Source organism: Numenius arquata, chromosome 1 (assembly GCF_964106895.1).
Source record: "Numenius arquata chromosome 1, bNumArq3.hap1.1, whole genome shotgun sequence".
NCBI classification, from domain to species: domain Eukaryota; kingdom Metazoa; phylum Chordata; class Aves; order Charadriiformes; family Scolopacidae; genus Numenius; species Numenius arquata.
The window spans coordinates 137,366,419-137,382,973 of NC_133576.1; the positions used below are offsets into that span (position 1 = coordinate 137,366,419).

The 16,555-nt window shown below is 48.4% G+C and overlaps 2 protein-coding genes across 4 annotated transcripts in view; both read left to right on the forward strand.

Annotated features, from left to right (window-relative positions):
- The first annotated feature begins 4,890 nt into the window (after positions 1 to 4,890).
- Positions 4,891 to 8,998, forward strand: KCTD14 (potassium channel tetramerization domain containing 14). 2 transcript variants are annotated; one of them, XM_074157962.1, is made up of 2 exons: positions 4,891 to 4,959; positions 8,327 to 8,998. In XM_074157962.1, exons 1-2 carry the CDS (start codon positions 4,891 to 4,893, stop codon positions 8,996 to 8,998), a joined length of 741 nt encoding a protein of 246 aa, XP_074014063.1. The 2 variants fall into 2 exon arrangements, with proteins under 2 accessions (XP_074014063.1, XP_074014072.1); XM_074157971.1 differs by having other exon boundaries at positions 4,891 to 4,950.
- A 3,144-nt stretch (positions 8,999 to 12,142) lies between these two features.
- The window catches only part of INTS4 (integrator complex subunit 4), a 46,255-nt gene continuing 41,842 nt past the window's right edge, over positions 12,143 to 16,555 (forward strand). The window contains exons 1-3 of one of the 2 annotated variants that reach the window (XM_074147766.1): positions 12,143 to 12,250; positions 12,985 to 13,179; positions 14,827 to 14,944. In XM_074147766.1, coding sequence (XP_074003867.1) covers positions 12,143 to 12,250; positions 12,985 to 13,179; positions 14,827 to 14,944 — 421 coding nt within the window. The remainder of the gene's footprint in view (positions 12,251 to 12,984; positions 13,180 to 14,826; positions 14,945 to 16,555) is intronic. The other variant, XM_074147777.1, reaches the window with a different exon arrangement.

Sequence of the window (16,555 nt, forward strand, 5' to 3'; positions counted from 1 at the left end):
AGTGAAGATGTTTCAAAAGACAAAAAAAAAAAAAAAAAGAATAATCTGGTTTTCGGTGACCTTTGCAAGAGTCCTGGCTTGTCTTGGTGCATCCTCTGGCAAACTCCAGGAGAGATACTGGGATGCCCTGCCAAGTCTCAGCTGGAGGGAATACTGTCCCATGGGAGTTCAGAAAAGCTGCACGGAGTGTGTTGCCTCCCCTCTTTGCTAACCCATCCACCATGTTTGAAATAACCTGACATTTCCTAGCCTTTCACAGGAATTTCCACCACTAAGATGCCCTGGAGCAGATGGTTCCTGGGAATCACCTTCTTTATGTGCCCCTTCCATTGATTTATCATCACTCCCAGCAGCGCTAATGCGAGGCCATAATATATGCTGTGATATGACATGAAGGGTGGAGATCAGCTATGGATTGTCACCTCCATGCTCCAAGCAAACGGACCAGAGCAAAAGGGCTTTAGCCCCTTGAGAAATTTAGATCCTGAAGAAGAGGGAACAAGAGGAGAAAGGCAAACAGGAGCTACTCCCAGCTGCTTCCCCACATCCGAACTTCTCATTTCCCTTCCTGTTTTAAGCATCTAATTCTTTTTTTTTCTCCATTGGATGTAGTGTATTTACTTGTAGTAGGGCATAAAACCCAAATCTGAATGTTGTTGACTCAATTCTATTAAACAGAAGCAGCCAATTCAATGTGTTAAGGAAATAAATGTTATAAATATTTTGATGGATAATACTATCTTCCAAGCTGATGTATGTACCATCACAGAGATGTTCCAGCTCATTGTTATATACATATTTTTACAGTTTTTGAAAAACACACATTTATTCCCCACAAAGCCATTGTCATTGTTGTTCATTCTTTGGCAGACACAAAGTTCTCACCATTAGTATTTTTATTCTCATGATTCATATTGTGGTTGCTCATACAAGGTCCAGGCACAGGCTAATCCTATGAAAAACAGTGAAAGGATGGTCCATGCCTGAAAGAGCTTACAGTCTTGGAAATATCCCTCTTCCATTTAAAAAAAAACATGTGGGCAGAGGGAAATCTACTTTTGAAGTGTCTACAAAAGAAATGTCAGGGCCAATGGCCACCCCAAGCAGAACAGGCAGGAGGCTTGAAGCATCGCTGTGCTTGAGGAGTTAGGAGAGGAATGGAGAACATCTAACTGGTTCTTCTTCCTCATCCTTCTCATGGCTCCATGACCCATTTTGGCAGCCTGACTCTCCAACAGGTCTCAGCAGCCTCCCCTTTCGAGGACATGATCTTGCTGACCCTGCTTGATCTCCTCTGCAAACATCCTCTTTTTCTCTGCTTGACAGCAAGCAGGTGGATCCCCAACAGACCATCAATGCATCAGATGAAGCTTAGGAAGGCCCCAAGGATAAAGGATTTCAGGGATCCAGGCCAACTGATAACAAACATAAAGCCCAACAGATCCTGGGTGGAAATTCCAGCTTAATACAAATCAAATCCCATTCCCCAAAGGGAGAAACCTCACTAACCTCCTTGAAACAGCACAGCCGTGGCCAAGACCTCTCCAGGACGTGCGGAGCAGCAGCTACAATGGAGCTGCTGGTTGTGGGAATCCCAGGACCCTGGTCACACGAAGCTATGGAGACTTTCATGGTCTTGGCTTTTTACTTCCTTCTTAAGGGAAGAATGAAATTCAAACCAGCCTCAGCTAGCTGTTACCAGCAGCATGGACTGCTGAGAGCCTTGCCTCCTCCAGTCCCCTCCAAAACCCTGATCCCACTTCTGCTTTTCATGGGCTGCTCCCCCACCCACTGGTTTCCTCAGTGTGACTTTGACCGTGGGGTAAAAGGAGGACCGACAAACTGCAAGAGCGACTGTTTTCACTTAGCACAGGCACAGAGGGCTTTGATGGAGAGTCGGATGCCTGCCCAGCAAAGCTGTAACACCAAACAGGTCAGATGTGTGGTCCTAGTAAATCCAGGAGACCACCTCTGGTGTGACCACCTAAAAAAAGGCACCAAATCCCTATGGGCAGGCAACGATATGCCAATGGCTTGGGCTGTGAGAACTTTTTCCTAAGACCTCTTTTGAGAGCAGATGAATTTGGCAGTTTAAATGAAATCCTTATTGAAATAGAGAAAAAAAATCCAACTGGGAGTAATTTGTATAGCAGGACTGAAAAATGCCATCTTAAAGCAAGTCATGCAGTTGGTGGGATTAAAAAGTCCCAGAAGAAGCACAAATAATAACAATCAGACTCTTCACATACATGGTGACTTCCAGCCAAAATACTTCACAGACTATCAGGCTGATTCTTTGTCCCTTAATGTGCCAGCAAAAGTGGCCAAGTTATAAAAAAGGAGTAAAAGAGTTGGGGAACCAGACCAGTATGTTTGTCAGACTGAAGGACCAGCTGTGGTTGGCCTGGCAGTAGAAAAGGATTGTGGACGTCAGTTAATAACTAGTCCTTTTGCTTATCAAACCCCATCAGCCACCCTTGATTCTGGTCTGGGGACACCTTCCAGATGAGCTTTTGAACCTCTTCTAGTGCTCTTCACCCTTCCCTAGTGAAAAGCTTGTGGGAGCAGAGAGGTGATGCTCCACCCGTCCATCCAGTTCTGCAGCTGCAGAAGAAAAGGTTATCACCTCCAGCATCGAAGACGTGCCATGTAGGAGCCCAAACTCCACTTCTGTCAGTTATATCCAGGATATTTTCTGAAGCACCTACATAAGCCAGCCCAAAGAATGGGATTTGCAGGAATCAAAGGTACAGAAGACACAGATTTTCCACCTCTCCCTGTTTTCCAATAAGCATCGATTTTTAAAAATTTATTACAAGTCACAAACCCCAGGCTCCCAAGCAGCCCTCACCAGTGCATCCAGCGCTATTAATTCTTCTGGTCTGGCAAAGGGAAAATTCAAGCCCTTCTATTCGAAGCAGCAGAGATAACTCAGACGCAGGTTATTATTGATGCTTCAGAGCAGCAGAAGTTGGGTTCGATCAGAGGTCCACCCAAATACACAAAGCATTCAAAAGAATCTGGGTCCAGCGTTGATGGAGCCTTGGGTGAGGACTGGCTTTAATCTCAAGGTGAGTGAATCAGTGCAAAATAAAACACTTTTTGTTCCGTGCCTCAAGCTTCTGGTCAAATTGATGCTCTGTTCTGGGAAGATACAGATCCAGCAAAATCCCTGGAGGATGGAAAACCAGCAAAGGTGGTGTCCATGAGCACAATGCAGATTTTGTTCAAATGTCCTTATACATCACACCGTCATTTTTCATCATAAAAATCTGTCCTGGGAAGATTCTTAGGAAGTGCTGTATTTGTCTGAAATTTTCTCTTCGATTGCTGGTATCGGGAAGCAGCTTGAAATGCAAGAGAGTGAGGCAAGGTTGGTAAGAGGAGATAACACTTTTTACTAGACCGACAAACTGGAAAACTGGGAAAAAAAAACCCAAACAAGCTGAAACAGCAGCTGACAGACCTGAGAAAGCCTCATGTGCCCTAAAGCGCAGATATGTTTATCCATCTATACCAGCTGATCTAATAAAAGATATTGTGCCTCATTACAAATGTTGACTTACACCCCTGGACAACCATGTCCATGGCAATTTTACCACCATAACGGAACAAAGACACAGAAGCGATGAGTGGCCTGAAGACAAATTTGAAAGCAACAAAGTGCACTCAGAACACCTAGAATGAAACCAAGGAGACCCTGCAGGCTTATGGTACAGACTGGGAGAGGTTACAGAATCACAGAATGATAAGGGGTTGGAAGGGACCTCTGGAGATCATCTAGTCCAACCCCCCTGCCAAAGCAGGGCCACCCAGAGCAGGTTGCACAGGAACATGCCCAGGGAGGTTTTGAATGTTTCCAGAGATGGAGACTCCACCACCTCGCTGGGCAGCCTGTTCCAGGGCTCTGCCACCCTCAAAGGAAAGAAGTTCCTCCTCGTGTTTAGGTGGAGCGTCTTATATCCAACTTTGTGCCCATTTCCTCTTGTCCCGTCACTGGGCACCGCTGAAAAAAACACAGGCTCACTCTGATTTGAACTTCTGCATTTAAAAATGTAATGAACACAGACATGCCTGTGAGTGTTTCAGTGCTGCGAGAAACAGTCCCACCACCACTAAATCTGTGGTGCTCTCCACTTGCGATATTTGGTGGATACAGGATATTAGCAAACAGTGTCATGCAAAGATGCTAATCGAATATTTACGACCAATTGAAAAGAATAGTTCAGGCTCAAGCAAAGATTCAGGCTTGGTTGTATTTACCTTGCACAACTTACTCGGTGCCTGGAGATTGTATTGGCAAGGAAGAAAACGCCACCACCTTGGATAGATTGTAGACACCTTGATCGAAAAACGATGGACACAACAAACGGGATCGATGAGATGGTTTGGGATAAACCGTGCAGCGCCTGGAGGCCTAAAGGGCTATGAAAATGTTTACTGGTTTCGGTACAACCGGTTCAGGAGGCAGAGCCACACGTTGCAGGGCTCCTCGGAGGTGCTCTGGGCACTGGGCCTCCTTTGGAAAGGATTATTTGGCTCTTAATCACCGCACAGATAGTGTTACAGGAGGTGTGCGCTGGCAGCCAGCCCGAGTACACCCGGCACCTTGCTGGTTGCCAGAAAACTAATGAGCAAATACTTCCGCTTTCAGGCTGTTCCCTCCCCTCTCCCTACACCTGCGACCTGTACCAGGGCTGTGCCTGGAGCAAACCGGAGCCTCCGGGGCAACGGCTGGGCTGGCAGCTTGAAAAAAACCTGACCCAAGGAAGAAAAACCCAAGTGAAAGAGGACCGGAGCTCGGCCAGGAGCCGTCCTGCTTGTGGGGCAGGACCTGAGCGCAGAGCAGCAGGTTTTCCCACACCGTCGAGCCGTCACCTCCCGGGGGAGATGAGCATTTCGTCGGAGCACAAGCCCCTCGGGAAGCAGGTCACCGGCAGCCTGCACACGGTGAGTACGGTAGGGGCTTGGGGACACATCCCTCCACTGGGATCAGAGAATCCCCTTTGGGCTACGTTAGATGGGTTTTTCCCTCCCATCTGCTGTTTTGAAGACACCGGGGCTTGCCAGATGTGTGACCAAGAGGACGACTTTAGGTACAAAGCTGTGTCTGACTCCGACCTGTTGGCACCAGTTTGCTCACACAAGGGCTGTGGCCCTCGCAGGCATACAAGATCTGGCAACAGCAAATAACCAGAGGGGTTCTTTTTACTCCTTTGACAAGAGGTGGAATTAATTTGATGTGAACTTTAATTTATCAGACCCCTAAGTAAAAGCCTATTGTGAGTTTTGGGGGGGTTTTCAACAGTTCATAGAGTCTCTAATGATGCAAAAGCTGCCCAGTGTTGTAGATGTACGGAATCATCAGCTGGAAGCAGTAGTTTTTCTAGCTCTAAGGAAAATTAATGGCAATCTGAAGACAAGCAACGTACCACCAAGCAGAGATCAGGGACAACATCAGATGATGTTTTCCTTTTCCTCTCTGTCCTCAGCCTGTTGCGAACCAGTTTGCTTTCTCTGTCCTCCCCCAGACCTGTCTGTCTTTAACAAATCCAACCTGCTTGTGTTGCACCTTCAAGGTATAAGTTGCAAGTTACTGCAGTTCCCCCAAAGAGGTGACTTTTGCAGATTAATAAACTGGGGCACAGATCGGTGGAATGACTTCCTAAGTGTCACCTCACTGGCTAGTCACAGAGCTGGGAATCAGCTGGTGCTGGTATTCCCAGTCTGCTGGGAACCAGTTTGATCCCAGGCCAAAGCCGTTAATCAAGTTCTGAGAACACAAGGTTAGCTGGGCTGCTTTATTAATGACGAACATGTTATCCACTCGTATCAGTGACAGACAGCATGAAGCATCTGACCTGACCTCTGAAAAAGCAGCAAAGGTTCAAAAGCACGAGACCCTCCTGTCAAATGATCCCTGCCGGGGAAAGCTGTGGTTATCACTTGGATTAGTGGCAAAATCTGAGAGGCTTTGCTACAGAAACAGCTTTGGGCTGCGTTCTTCAGTGGGCGGAAATCACCAGACAGTCTCAGACAGAATAATTTTTTGATGTCTCCTTGGCCCTGGTGCAAACGATTGCCCTCGAGATGAAGCCACCCACACGAGGGCAAAGCAATATTCCAGCTGGGTCTTTGGCCTGAATCTTAAAATCATAGAATCATAGAATCATAGAATGGTTAGAGTTGGAAGGGACCTTAAAGATCATTGAGTTCCAACCCCTCTGCCATGGGCAGGGACACCTCCACTAGAGCAGGTTGCTCAAAGCCCCATCCAGCCTGGCCTTAAACACTTCCAGGGATGGGGCATCCACAATTTCCCTGGGCAACCTGTTCCAGTGCTTCACCACCCTCACAGTAAAGAATTTCCTCTTAATATCTAATCTAAATCTCCCCTCTTCCAATTTAAAACCATTACCCCTTGTCCTGTCACCATTATCCCTGTCTTCTGTTGTTTCCCTGGCTTGCTGAGGCTGTGAGCAAATTTCTGCCAAATCTGATCGCTTGCTGCTGTTTAAAGGGAAAAGTCTCCCCCCTGCTCCAGGTTGTCTGTTCCTAGTCCCTTCCTTTTGCCAGCTCCGGTGCTTGTTAAATCCTCTGTGAGCTGATTCAGCTCAGACAGATGAAGGAGCAGCAGAGCTGGCAGGAGGTGAGCAGCAGAAGGACGGAACGGGGAGAGGGCAGCAGGAGCTCCCCCTTCTCTTGGTGTGAGCTGTGGGATCAGCTCACATCATCCCCTGGGCCCCTACCTGTGGGACCCAGCTAAGCCCTTAGGTACACGCTTCACTTGAGGCATGTGACCAGCAGCACTGAAGCAGATCCTTGCGTGATCGGATCCAAGAAAGAGCAGGTGATCTCCTGGAAAAAAAGGGTTGTTTATTGACTCACACCTTCCCAATGGCAGGTGTGGTCCTGGCCAGGCATGTGACTTGCACTGCAGCAGACGGCGGGAGAAGAAGTAACTGCCTCCTTTCTTCCCTCTCCTTGTTCTCTGCTGGGTGCTATAAGAAATGACTCAGTGCAAAGGGAGGCTCTTAAAGCTCTTCAGCACTGACCCATCACAAAGGTCATCAGAAGAGGCACCAGGTCCAGCTTTCCAGGATTTTCCAATTTTCCACTTGCTATTCCAGGCAGTGGTATTAATGCACAGTGAAATAAAATAAATCCAATCAAAAATCCAAACTTTACATTCTTCCTTCTTTAATTCATGTCCATTGCATGTATTATTTCCTTTACTTCCTAGCTAAAGGTATCATACATTTTTAAAGCACTTTGCTGAACAGCTTCTGTCCTCCACAGAATGACAGAATCTTCATGGTTGGAAGGGACCTTTGAGATCATTGAATCCAACCACAAAAAAAAAATAACCAACCAAACAAAAAAACCACCCACAAACAGACACAAACCAACAATCTCGGGCACTAGAGCATGCCCTGAAGGGCCATGTCTACACGTTCCTTAAATATCTCCAGGGATGGCGACTCCACCACCTCCCTGGGCAGGCTGTTCCAGTGCCTGACCACCCTCTCAGTAAAGGAATTCTTCCTAATATCTAATCTAAACCTCCCCTGCCCCAACTTCAGACCATTTCCTCTGGTCCTGTCATTATTCCCTTGGGAGAAGAGGCCAACACCCACCTCTCTACAACCTCCTCTCAGGTAGTTGTAGAGGGCAATGAGGTCCCTCCTCAGCCACCTCTGACATCACTGGATTTTTGTGTCTTGGTTCAGTATTTACAACTAAACCCCCAGACGCGTGGAAGCCAATTCCACCCATTTCTAAAGTTTCAAAGAGCTTTAGCTCCTCCTTCGAAGAGAAAACCCCAGCTCAGGTGACAGGAATGGAGTTGCACAACTTTGAGCTCAGTCCTTGTCCCCCTGGCCATGGGGAAGGTGAGAGCTCAGATCACTCTCACTGGAAGGACAGGGCCCTGCAGGGACAATGCTTGTGTGGGATTTAGGACACCAACATCCAATCCTGTAGTCACCAACAGCTTCCCTGGGCAGGGTACTTCTTGTCCCTCTTCCTCCTCAGCAAACCAACATTTTCCTATGTCCCCAAGAAGTGGTGAGGACTCAGCCATTTAGAAATGTCCCAGTCTCTGCTGCTCAGGTTGTGAGGGCCATATAAACATCCTGCATCTGCTTTTAGCAATAGATGAGGTGGATGTTCCCATCTGTCCTCAAAGGGACGGGGGCTCATACCGCTCTTCATTCCAATTCCCAGCTGCAATCACTTCTGTTTTTTTCTTTTCCTTGACACTTCCATGTTGACAGCCTCAGACGGGTAATGCACATGGCTTTTTGTCCCCTTGTGATACTTGCAGTTGTCACCAATCGTGGAGTTGAATGTCGGCGGGGAGATGTACACCACAACGCTGAGCACCTTGAAGAAACACCCTGGCTCCAAGCTGGCAGAGATGTTCACCGGCCAGCCCAAACTCAGGACTGACTCCGAAGGGAGGTTCTTCATCGACAGGCCTGGCACCTATTTCAAATACATCTTGGAGTACCTGCGCAGTAACCAAGTGCCCACCCAGTGCATCCAGGACGTCTACAAGGAGGCGCTGTTCTACGACATCGAACCTCTGATCAAGCAGCTGGAGGACTCCCCGCAGATCTTCGGGGAGCTCGTGGCAAGGAAGCAGTTTCTGGCTCGGGTGCCCAGCTACAGCGAGAACATCGAACTGATGATCCGCATCGCCAGGGCGGAAGCGGTCGCATCCCGCCGGTCCAGTGTCATCGTGTGTGTGGTCAGAACCGAGGAGGACGCGGCCAGATGTCAGGATGCCTTGAACAGCTTGGACATGGATAAAAAATCTGTGGTGAAGTTTGGCCCCTGGAAGGCAGCACCAGGTATTTCTGACCTGCTGGACTGCATTCAAATGGACATTGAAGCCAAAGGGTATAAAATATCCTTTCAGCCCCACGTCGCTGAGAAAGGTTTTCGCTTCAAATCGCACGACTTCTTCTACAAGTTCTTGTTCACCTGGTGGTAGCAAAGTGCCACCATTGATGGAGAATGGAAGAAAGTAATTATTAAAACAAATTAACTTGAGCCATGGAGACTAAGCCATGGACTACCTGAGGGACAGGGAAAAAAACCACATGGCCCAATGAAAGGATCTCCTTTGGTCGTTTGCCAAATTAAAGAGCACTTAAGAGCCTCTGCTTTCTTGGGCTTTAGGGGATAACTGTACGATTTAAAAGGTGTCCGAAAAAGGAGGAATTTTACTCTTTCAGTGTTGCTGACTATTTGGTAAGTTCAGAGAGCTAGATCCGAGGGTCGAGCCAACCTCACTCAACCTACGAGAAATGAATAATCACAAATGCTTCTCGTGGACATGTGGAGTTGGTCTCTCAGTGCAAACAGGAACAGGTCACTTAGGCGCAATTCCTGATGGAACCACTGACGGCTGCATTAACACATGCTCAACTTAAATTTGCATCCTTCCTCTTCTTCTTCTCACTGCTTTCCACACTAGAACCTAGGTTAAAAAGAAGGATTGAGTGTTGTTCTCATATTATTCCTCCAGAAGACAGCCTGCTCTCCAGCCATTGTATTTATTACTGTTATTTTGTATATATTATATAGTATAATATTAGTATTAAACAGTATATATTAGTGTTTATTATTTATTCTGAAGGAAGGACAGAGAACTTCAGCTCTAGTCCAGGATCAACAAGAGGCAAAAGTACCATCACTGATGCGAGGAGTTTATAATCTAAGGACACACACTCCTCTCTCAGGCCACGCTATTTTCACTCCAGAGGGCTGTGCCGCCATCCAGCGTGACCTGCACAGGTTGGAGAACTGGGCAGAGACGAACCTAATGAGGTTCAACAAGGGTAAGTGTAGGGTCCTGCACCTGGAGAGGAAGAATGCCAGGCACCAATATAGGTTAGGGGTGGACCTGCTGGAAAGCACTTCTGAGGAGAAGGATCTGGGGGTCCTGGTAAATAGTAAACTAACCATGAGCCAGCAATGTGCCCTTGTTGCCAAGAGGGCCAATGGAATCCTGGGCTGCATAGGGAAGAGCGTGGCCAGTAGGTCGAGGGAGGTCATTATCCCCCTCTACTCTGCACTGGTGAGGCCACAACTGGAATAGTGTGTCCAGTTCTGGGCTCCCCAGTTCAAGAGAGGGAACTACTGGAGAGAGTCCAGCGTAGGGCAACAAAGATGATTGAGGGATTGGAGCATCTCCCTTATGAGGAAAGGCTCAAAGAGCTGGGGCTCTTTAGCCTGAAGAAGAGAAGGCTGAGGGGAGACCTTATTAATGCTTATAAGTATCTCAAGGGTGGGTTGAAGGAGGAGGGAGCCAGACTCTTCTCAGTGGTTCCCAGTGACAGGATGAGGGGCAACGGGCACAAGCTGGAACATAGGAAGTTCCATTCAAATATGAGGAAGAACTTCTTTCCAGTGAGGGTGCCAGAGCCCTGGAACAGGCTGCCCAAGGAGGTTGTGGAGTCCCCTTCTTTGGAGATTTTCAAGACCCGCCTGGATGCAGTCCTGAGTGATGTGCTCTGGGCAATCCTGCTTCAGCAGGGGAGTTGGACTAGATGATCTCTAGAGGTCCCTTCCAACTCTGACAATTCCGTGATTTTATGACATTCGTTATTATCATGATACTATTTCTAACTGTATAAGCTTGTGGAAGAATAGGGAAAACCCACCGTGATTTGATGGGAAGGAAGCACTACCAAAGAGACAGCCTGGGACTTCAGTGCAAATTCTCCTTCACAGAACACGAGTTGGGTCCTACATTGTGTTTTAAAAATCTTAGTATTTGAAAGTTTATTTTTATACTGGAGATGGCCGATAGCTTGGTTTTAATCACAATTAATCATAATGGCTAATTTGATTATGATCATATTTCCTTCTAAGAAGATGGATTTCTTCCAGTTAAGAACAATAATCTCTGGGACATTAAATAAATAACTTTTAAAAGCTCTTTGAATGATACAGAAATGCTTTATTTTCTGACATCTTCCCACTCAAATCCTCTAATTCTGAAGTTTTATCTTTATGCAAAAGGATTTGAATAATCCCTGATTAAGATGGATGGTGGGATCGAGTGCACCCTCAACAAGTCTGTAGATGACACCAAGCCGAGTGGTGCAGTTGACACACCTGAGGGGCAGGATGCCACCCAGAGGGACCTGGACAGGCTCGAGAAGTGGGCCCGTGTGAACCTCATGAGGTTCAACATGGCCAAGTGCAGGGTCCTGTACCTGGGTCGGGGCAATCCAAGCACAAGTCCAGTCTGGGTGGAGAATGTCTGGAGAGCAGCCCTGAGGAGAAGGACTTGGGGGTGTTGGTGGATGAGAAGCTCAACGTGAGCTGGCAACGTGCACTGGCAGCCCAGAAAGCCACCCGCATCCCGGGCTGCATCCCCAGCAGCGTGGCCAGCAGGGCGAGGGGGGGGATTCTGCCCCTCTGCTCCGCTCTGGGGAGACCCCCCCCCAGTGCTGCCTCCAGCTCTGGGGCCTCGGCACAGGAGAGACACGGACCTGTTGGAGCGGAGAGGAGGCCATGGAGATGCTGTGAGGGCTGAAGCCCCTCTGCTGTGAGGACAGGCTGAGAGAGTTGGGGGGGTTCAGCCTGGAGAAGAGAAGGCTCCGGGGAGACCTTAGAGCCCCTTCCAGTCCCTAAAGGGGCTCCAGGAGATATGGGGAGAGACTTCTTAGCAGGGCCTGTTGCAATAGGACAAGGGGTAATGGCTTTAAACCAAAAGAGGGAAGATTTAGACTAGATAGAATGAAGAGTTTTTTTACGCTGAGGGTGGTGAGACACTGGCCCAGGTTGAAGATGCCCCTGTCGTTGCAGGCGGGTTGGACTAGATGGCCTTTAAAGATCCTTTCTAACTCAAACCATTCAGCGATTCTATTATTCTGATTTGATCTTTATCAAACAATAACGAAACCGGTGAGTAGTTTTGGGGAAAACTGCGCGGGGCTGACAGGGCCGCCCCCCTGGCGGGGTTTGGCTGCGGGGCCGGGCAGGCCGCAGCCGCCATGTCCGGCACGCGTTCCCATGGCAACGGGAAGCCGCCCCCGGTGGGCTCGGCCGCCTGACCACAGAGCGCGGCCTCCAGCTGGGAAGAGCGTCCCGCTCCTTCTGACACCTCCCTGCGGGCGACTCTATGGTTTCTCTTCCGGGTTGCGCCTACGGCGGCCGGGGAGGGCCAGCCGGCGTCATGGCGGCGCACCTGAAGAAGCGGGTGTACGAGGAGTTCACCAAGGTGGTCCAGGTAACGCATCGCCACCTCACCGGGTCGGGCCGAGCGGAGCGGGGACAGCCCCGAGATCCGCTGTGCGGCGGGTGGCGCCGGCGGGTGAGGTGGAGCTGTGGAGCTGTGGGGGAAGGCGCCGGCCTAGCCCGGGGCCTAGCCTGGGACCGCTGCCCACCGCAATGGGGCGGGGGCCTTGGGGCCGGGGCGGCCGGGTAGGGGCTGGGAAGGAGCGGGAGGGGTTGATCCCGGGTTTAGAGAGGTCGGAGCTGTCTGGAGCGAAGGGGGCTGCCTCGGGGTGTGTGCGGGAGAGGGAGAGTGCTCGTCTCAGGGCAGGGACGGGCGGCCTGGGGAGGGCTATGATTTCCGCGGGCAGGAGGATGCGGTTTTCCCCAGCCTGGGCGGCCGGGACGATAGTGAGTTTCATGGCAGCGATTTTCTGGGCTGCTTCAGGCTGGTGGGCATGGGAGAAGTTGTGTTTGGCCTGGATTGGTTGTCTGGGGTTGGAAGGGGCAGAATTTGCCCCTGTAAATTTAAGAGTTTCTCTTAGATTTAAAAGAGAGAATGTTTCCCGGGGATAGGGGCTACCAGGGCAGGACAGGAGCAGCTACAGGGGACTGAGGATGTGTTCCTTTCTATGATAGATGAGGGAGAGACCAGTGACTGTTGTGAAGCACAGGAGCTTCCTGAGGCTTGGTGCTGAGACAGTGTTGGGATTTGCTCTGTGTTTCTGAACCATGTCCCTCTGCCCGCAGCAGCAGCATGAGGACCTGTCCGCTAAGAAGCTGCGGCTGACTAAGCCCAGCAAGTCAGCAGCGCTTCATGTTGACCTGTGCAAAGCCACCTCGCCTGCAGACGCCTTGCAATACCTGCTGCAGTTTGCCAGGAAGCCCGTGGAAGTGGAGAGTGTGGAAGGGGTTGTGAGGATCCTATTGGAGCATTATTACAAGGTGATGAAGCTGGGAACCAAGTGGGCTTCCAGATCCTCCTTCTGGTCTTATTTTCCAGGGGTCTCCTCCTTGTCCTGACTCAGGCACCTTCACTTACTGGTGTTTTCGTTGTGGAGAAAGTAATAAGACCTGCAAACTAAAAGGATAACTTTCTCTAATTTCCTACTCACGAACCATTAGAAGGAGGGAGAAAATGCTCTTTGGGGTCGGAGGCTGCTTGTAGAAGTTTCTTTATGCTGAGGGTGGTGAGGCAGTGGCCCAGGTTGCCCAGAGAGGTGGTAGATGCCCCATCCCTGGGGTCTTTCAAGGTCAGGTTGGATGGGGCTCTGAGCAACCTGGTCTAGTTGATGTTCCAGCCCGTGGCAGGGGGGATGGACTAGATGACCTTTAAAGGTCCCTTCCAACCCAAACCATTCTGTGATTCTACAATTGTAACACAATAATAACGCTGCAGACATTATTCATAAGGCTATTAAAAGTGCCTTTAGAAGTGTCCTTTTCATTGATTTTTTTTCTGTATTCATGGAGAGGGTTGTCATTTTCTTAAAAGAATGTGAGTAACGGAGAGTAAACACCACAATACTGCAGAAATCCATGCGTCCTGCGCTGTTGTTCAAGCACGAAATTTCAACCCTGAAAAGAGAGAATGCTTCTCAGCTCAGCTGAGAAAGTGATTACTCCTGTGGGTGTCACATTTGTCGCTTGAGAGGTGTGTGTGTGTGACACTGAAGTCTCTCCTAAACACTGTTGAAAAGCGTAAAAAGTCGTAACTGTAATATTTCTGCGCCTGTTAAAAGATGTAATATTTGTAATTGTAATATTACTGCACCTCCGTGTTCAGCGTTACACAGTTGCCTGGTAAGTTCTAAGCATGAAATCTACCCTTCTTTTTGTCTCTCCACTCTGTATTGGATATCTTTGGCAATACGGTGAAAGAGAGAGTTATGACCAGAAGTCTTGTGTGCACAAGTCTGTCGAAGACTGAAAATAATAACTCTTTGAAATGCATGAACTTTTAAAACTAATTTAAAATTAATACTAATTTGTGAAGCTTATTTATGTAGCGATTGCCTATGCCGGCTTTTGCTGTTGTTTAAATGAGTAGATGTGTGCAGCTAACATATACTTCTATTTTATTTCTTTTTTAACCTTCCTGTGTTGGGTTTCTTTTTTTCCTTTTGCTGTCAGATTGGCAGGATTCCTCCCCACCATTAAAAGAAACAATTTTTTCCCGTAGCCCACAGACCCTGCTGCTTAGCAGAGGTCAAGAGACCATCAGTTTCAGTTCATCTCCTAAAATCCTCCCATTTGTTCCTTAAAAACTTGCAAAGATACTAACATTAGCAACACTGAATTTTCTGCCATCTTGAAAACCTGATTTATTTAAACTTTTGATTTTTTCAAACAGTATGAAGGTAGTTTTGAGGAATTATGAGTAAAAGAATACTTTTGAAATGTACTGGAAGCTGCCACGTTACCATTCTGGTATGGTTAATTTGGGGTGTGCTGCGGACGTATGGAGGAGGAAGTAGGCTGACAGTAAAATTGAGACCCTTGGGCTGAATTTTATATGTGTCCTGTCTGTGTGAAGTTTTTTACACTCTTCAAACTGGAAAATGACTGAGGGTGTCTGACGTTTCCTTCCAGGAGAACGATGCTTCTGTAAGATTGAAGATTGCTTCCTTGCTGGGCTTGTTATCGAAGACTGCGGGGTTTTCCCCAGACTGCATTATGGATGATGCCATTAACACGCTTCAAAATGAGAGTAAGTCTGGCTTTTCAAGGTGGTGCTTGAGGTCAAGGCAGAATCACACCATCTTTTAAGCATTTAGGACAGTGGCAAGGCCCTTATATCTGATAATTTCTATCTGTATAATTGGGAATTGTTGCTCAGAGTACTTATTTTCTACTTCTGTAGATGATGACAGGCAATATCATGTTCAGAGGGGGAGAAAAGCGTTCCTCAGACCTGCCTGCTGTCTACCTTTGTTTTAAGGGAGTGCAAAGTTTGCTTTTGCATCTCCATGTGAGAGCTGTTGCTTCTGGAGTGCTCTGTTCTAGACAACAGTCTTGCTTAAAGTGCAATCTTGGTTGAAGAGGAGGTTTTTTTTTTCTTACCGTGCTGCAGGCCAGCTCATCAGTGCTAATGCAAGAAGGCATTAGTTTATTAGCATTGGATTTGTAATAGACAGTAAAATGCAGGTTGTCCTGTTTGTGGCTTTATTAAAGTCCATTTTTATGTTCTATGTTATATTTACAGTTTGTATGTGCTTTATTTGATGCAGTTTAATTTTATTTTAAGGTCATTTATAGAGTCATAGAATGGTTTGGGTTGGAAGTGACCTCTAAAGGTCATCTAGTCCAACCTCTTTACTGTGAGCGGGGACATCTTCCACTAGACCAGGTTGCTCAAAGCCCCGTCCAACCTGACCTGGAATGTTTCCAGGGATGGGGCATCCACATCTTCTCTGGGGAACCTTGGCCGGTGCCTCACCACCCTCAGTGTGAAAAAAATCTCTTCCTTATGCCCTTTCTAAACCTACCCTATTTCAATTTAAAACTGTTGTCCCTTGTACTGTCAGTACAGAGCTTCATAAAAAGTTTCTCTCCATCTTTCTTATAAGCCCCCTTTAAGTACCGAAAGGCCTCTATAAGGTCTCTCCGGAGCCTTCTCTTCTCCAGGCTGAACCCCCCCAACTCTCTCAGCCTGTCCTCACAGCAGAGGGGCTCCAGCCCTCCCAGCATCTCCGTGGCCTCCTCTGGCCCCGCTCCAACAGGTCCATGTCTCTCCTGTGCCGAGACCTCAGAGCTGGAGGCAGCACTTGGGGGGGTGTCTCCCCAGAGCGGAGCAGAGGGGCAGAATCCCCCCCCTCGCCCTGCTGGCCACGCTGCTGGGGATGTAGGCCAGGATGTGGGGGGCTTTCTGGGCTGCCAGTGCACGTTGCCGGCTCATGTTGAGCTTCTCATCCACCAACACCCCCAAATCCTTCTTCTTGGGGCTGCTCTCCATCGCTTCGTCCCCCAGCCTGTATTGATACTGGGGGTTGCCCCGACCCAGGTACAGGACCCTGCACTTGGCCATGTTGAACCTCATGAGGTTCACACGGGCCCACTTCTCGAGCCTGTCCAGGTCCCTCTGGGTGGCATCCTGCCCCTCAGGTGTGTCAACTGCACCACTCAGCTTGGTGTCTTCTGCAGACTTGCTGAAGATGCACTCAATCCCACTGTCTGTGTCATTGATGAAGATATTAAATAGTGTTGGTCACAATACGGACCCTTGAGGGACACCAATCATTACTGGTTTCCACTTAAACACTGAGCTATTGACCGTAACTCTTTGAATGCACGTATCCAACCAATTCCTTATCCACCGAAC

Excerpts from the sequence above, each read along its gene's own strand:
- KCTD14 (XM_074157962.1), top strand. The coding sequence starts at position 4,891 with ATGAGCATTTCGTCGGAGCACAAGCCCCTCGGGAAGCAGGTCACCGGC. Across the intron at positions 4,960-8,326 it reads GCCTGCACACGGTGAGTACG|TTGTCACCAATCGTGGAGTT; the intron begins GTAGGGGCTTGG and ends TGATACTTGCAG.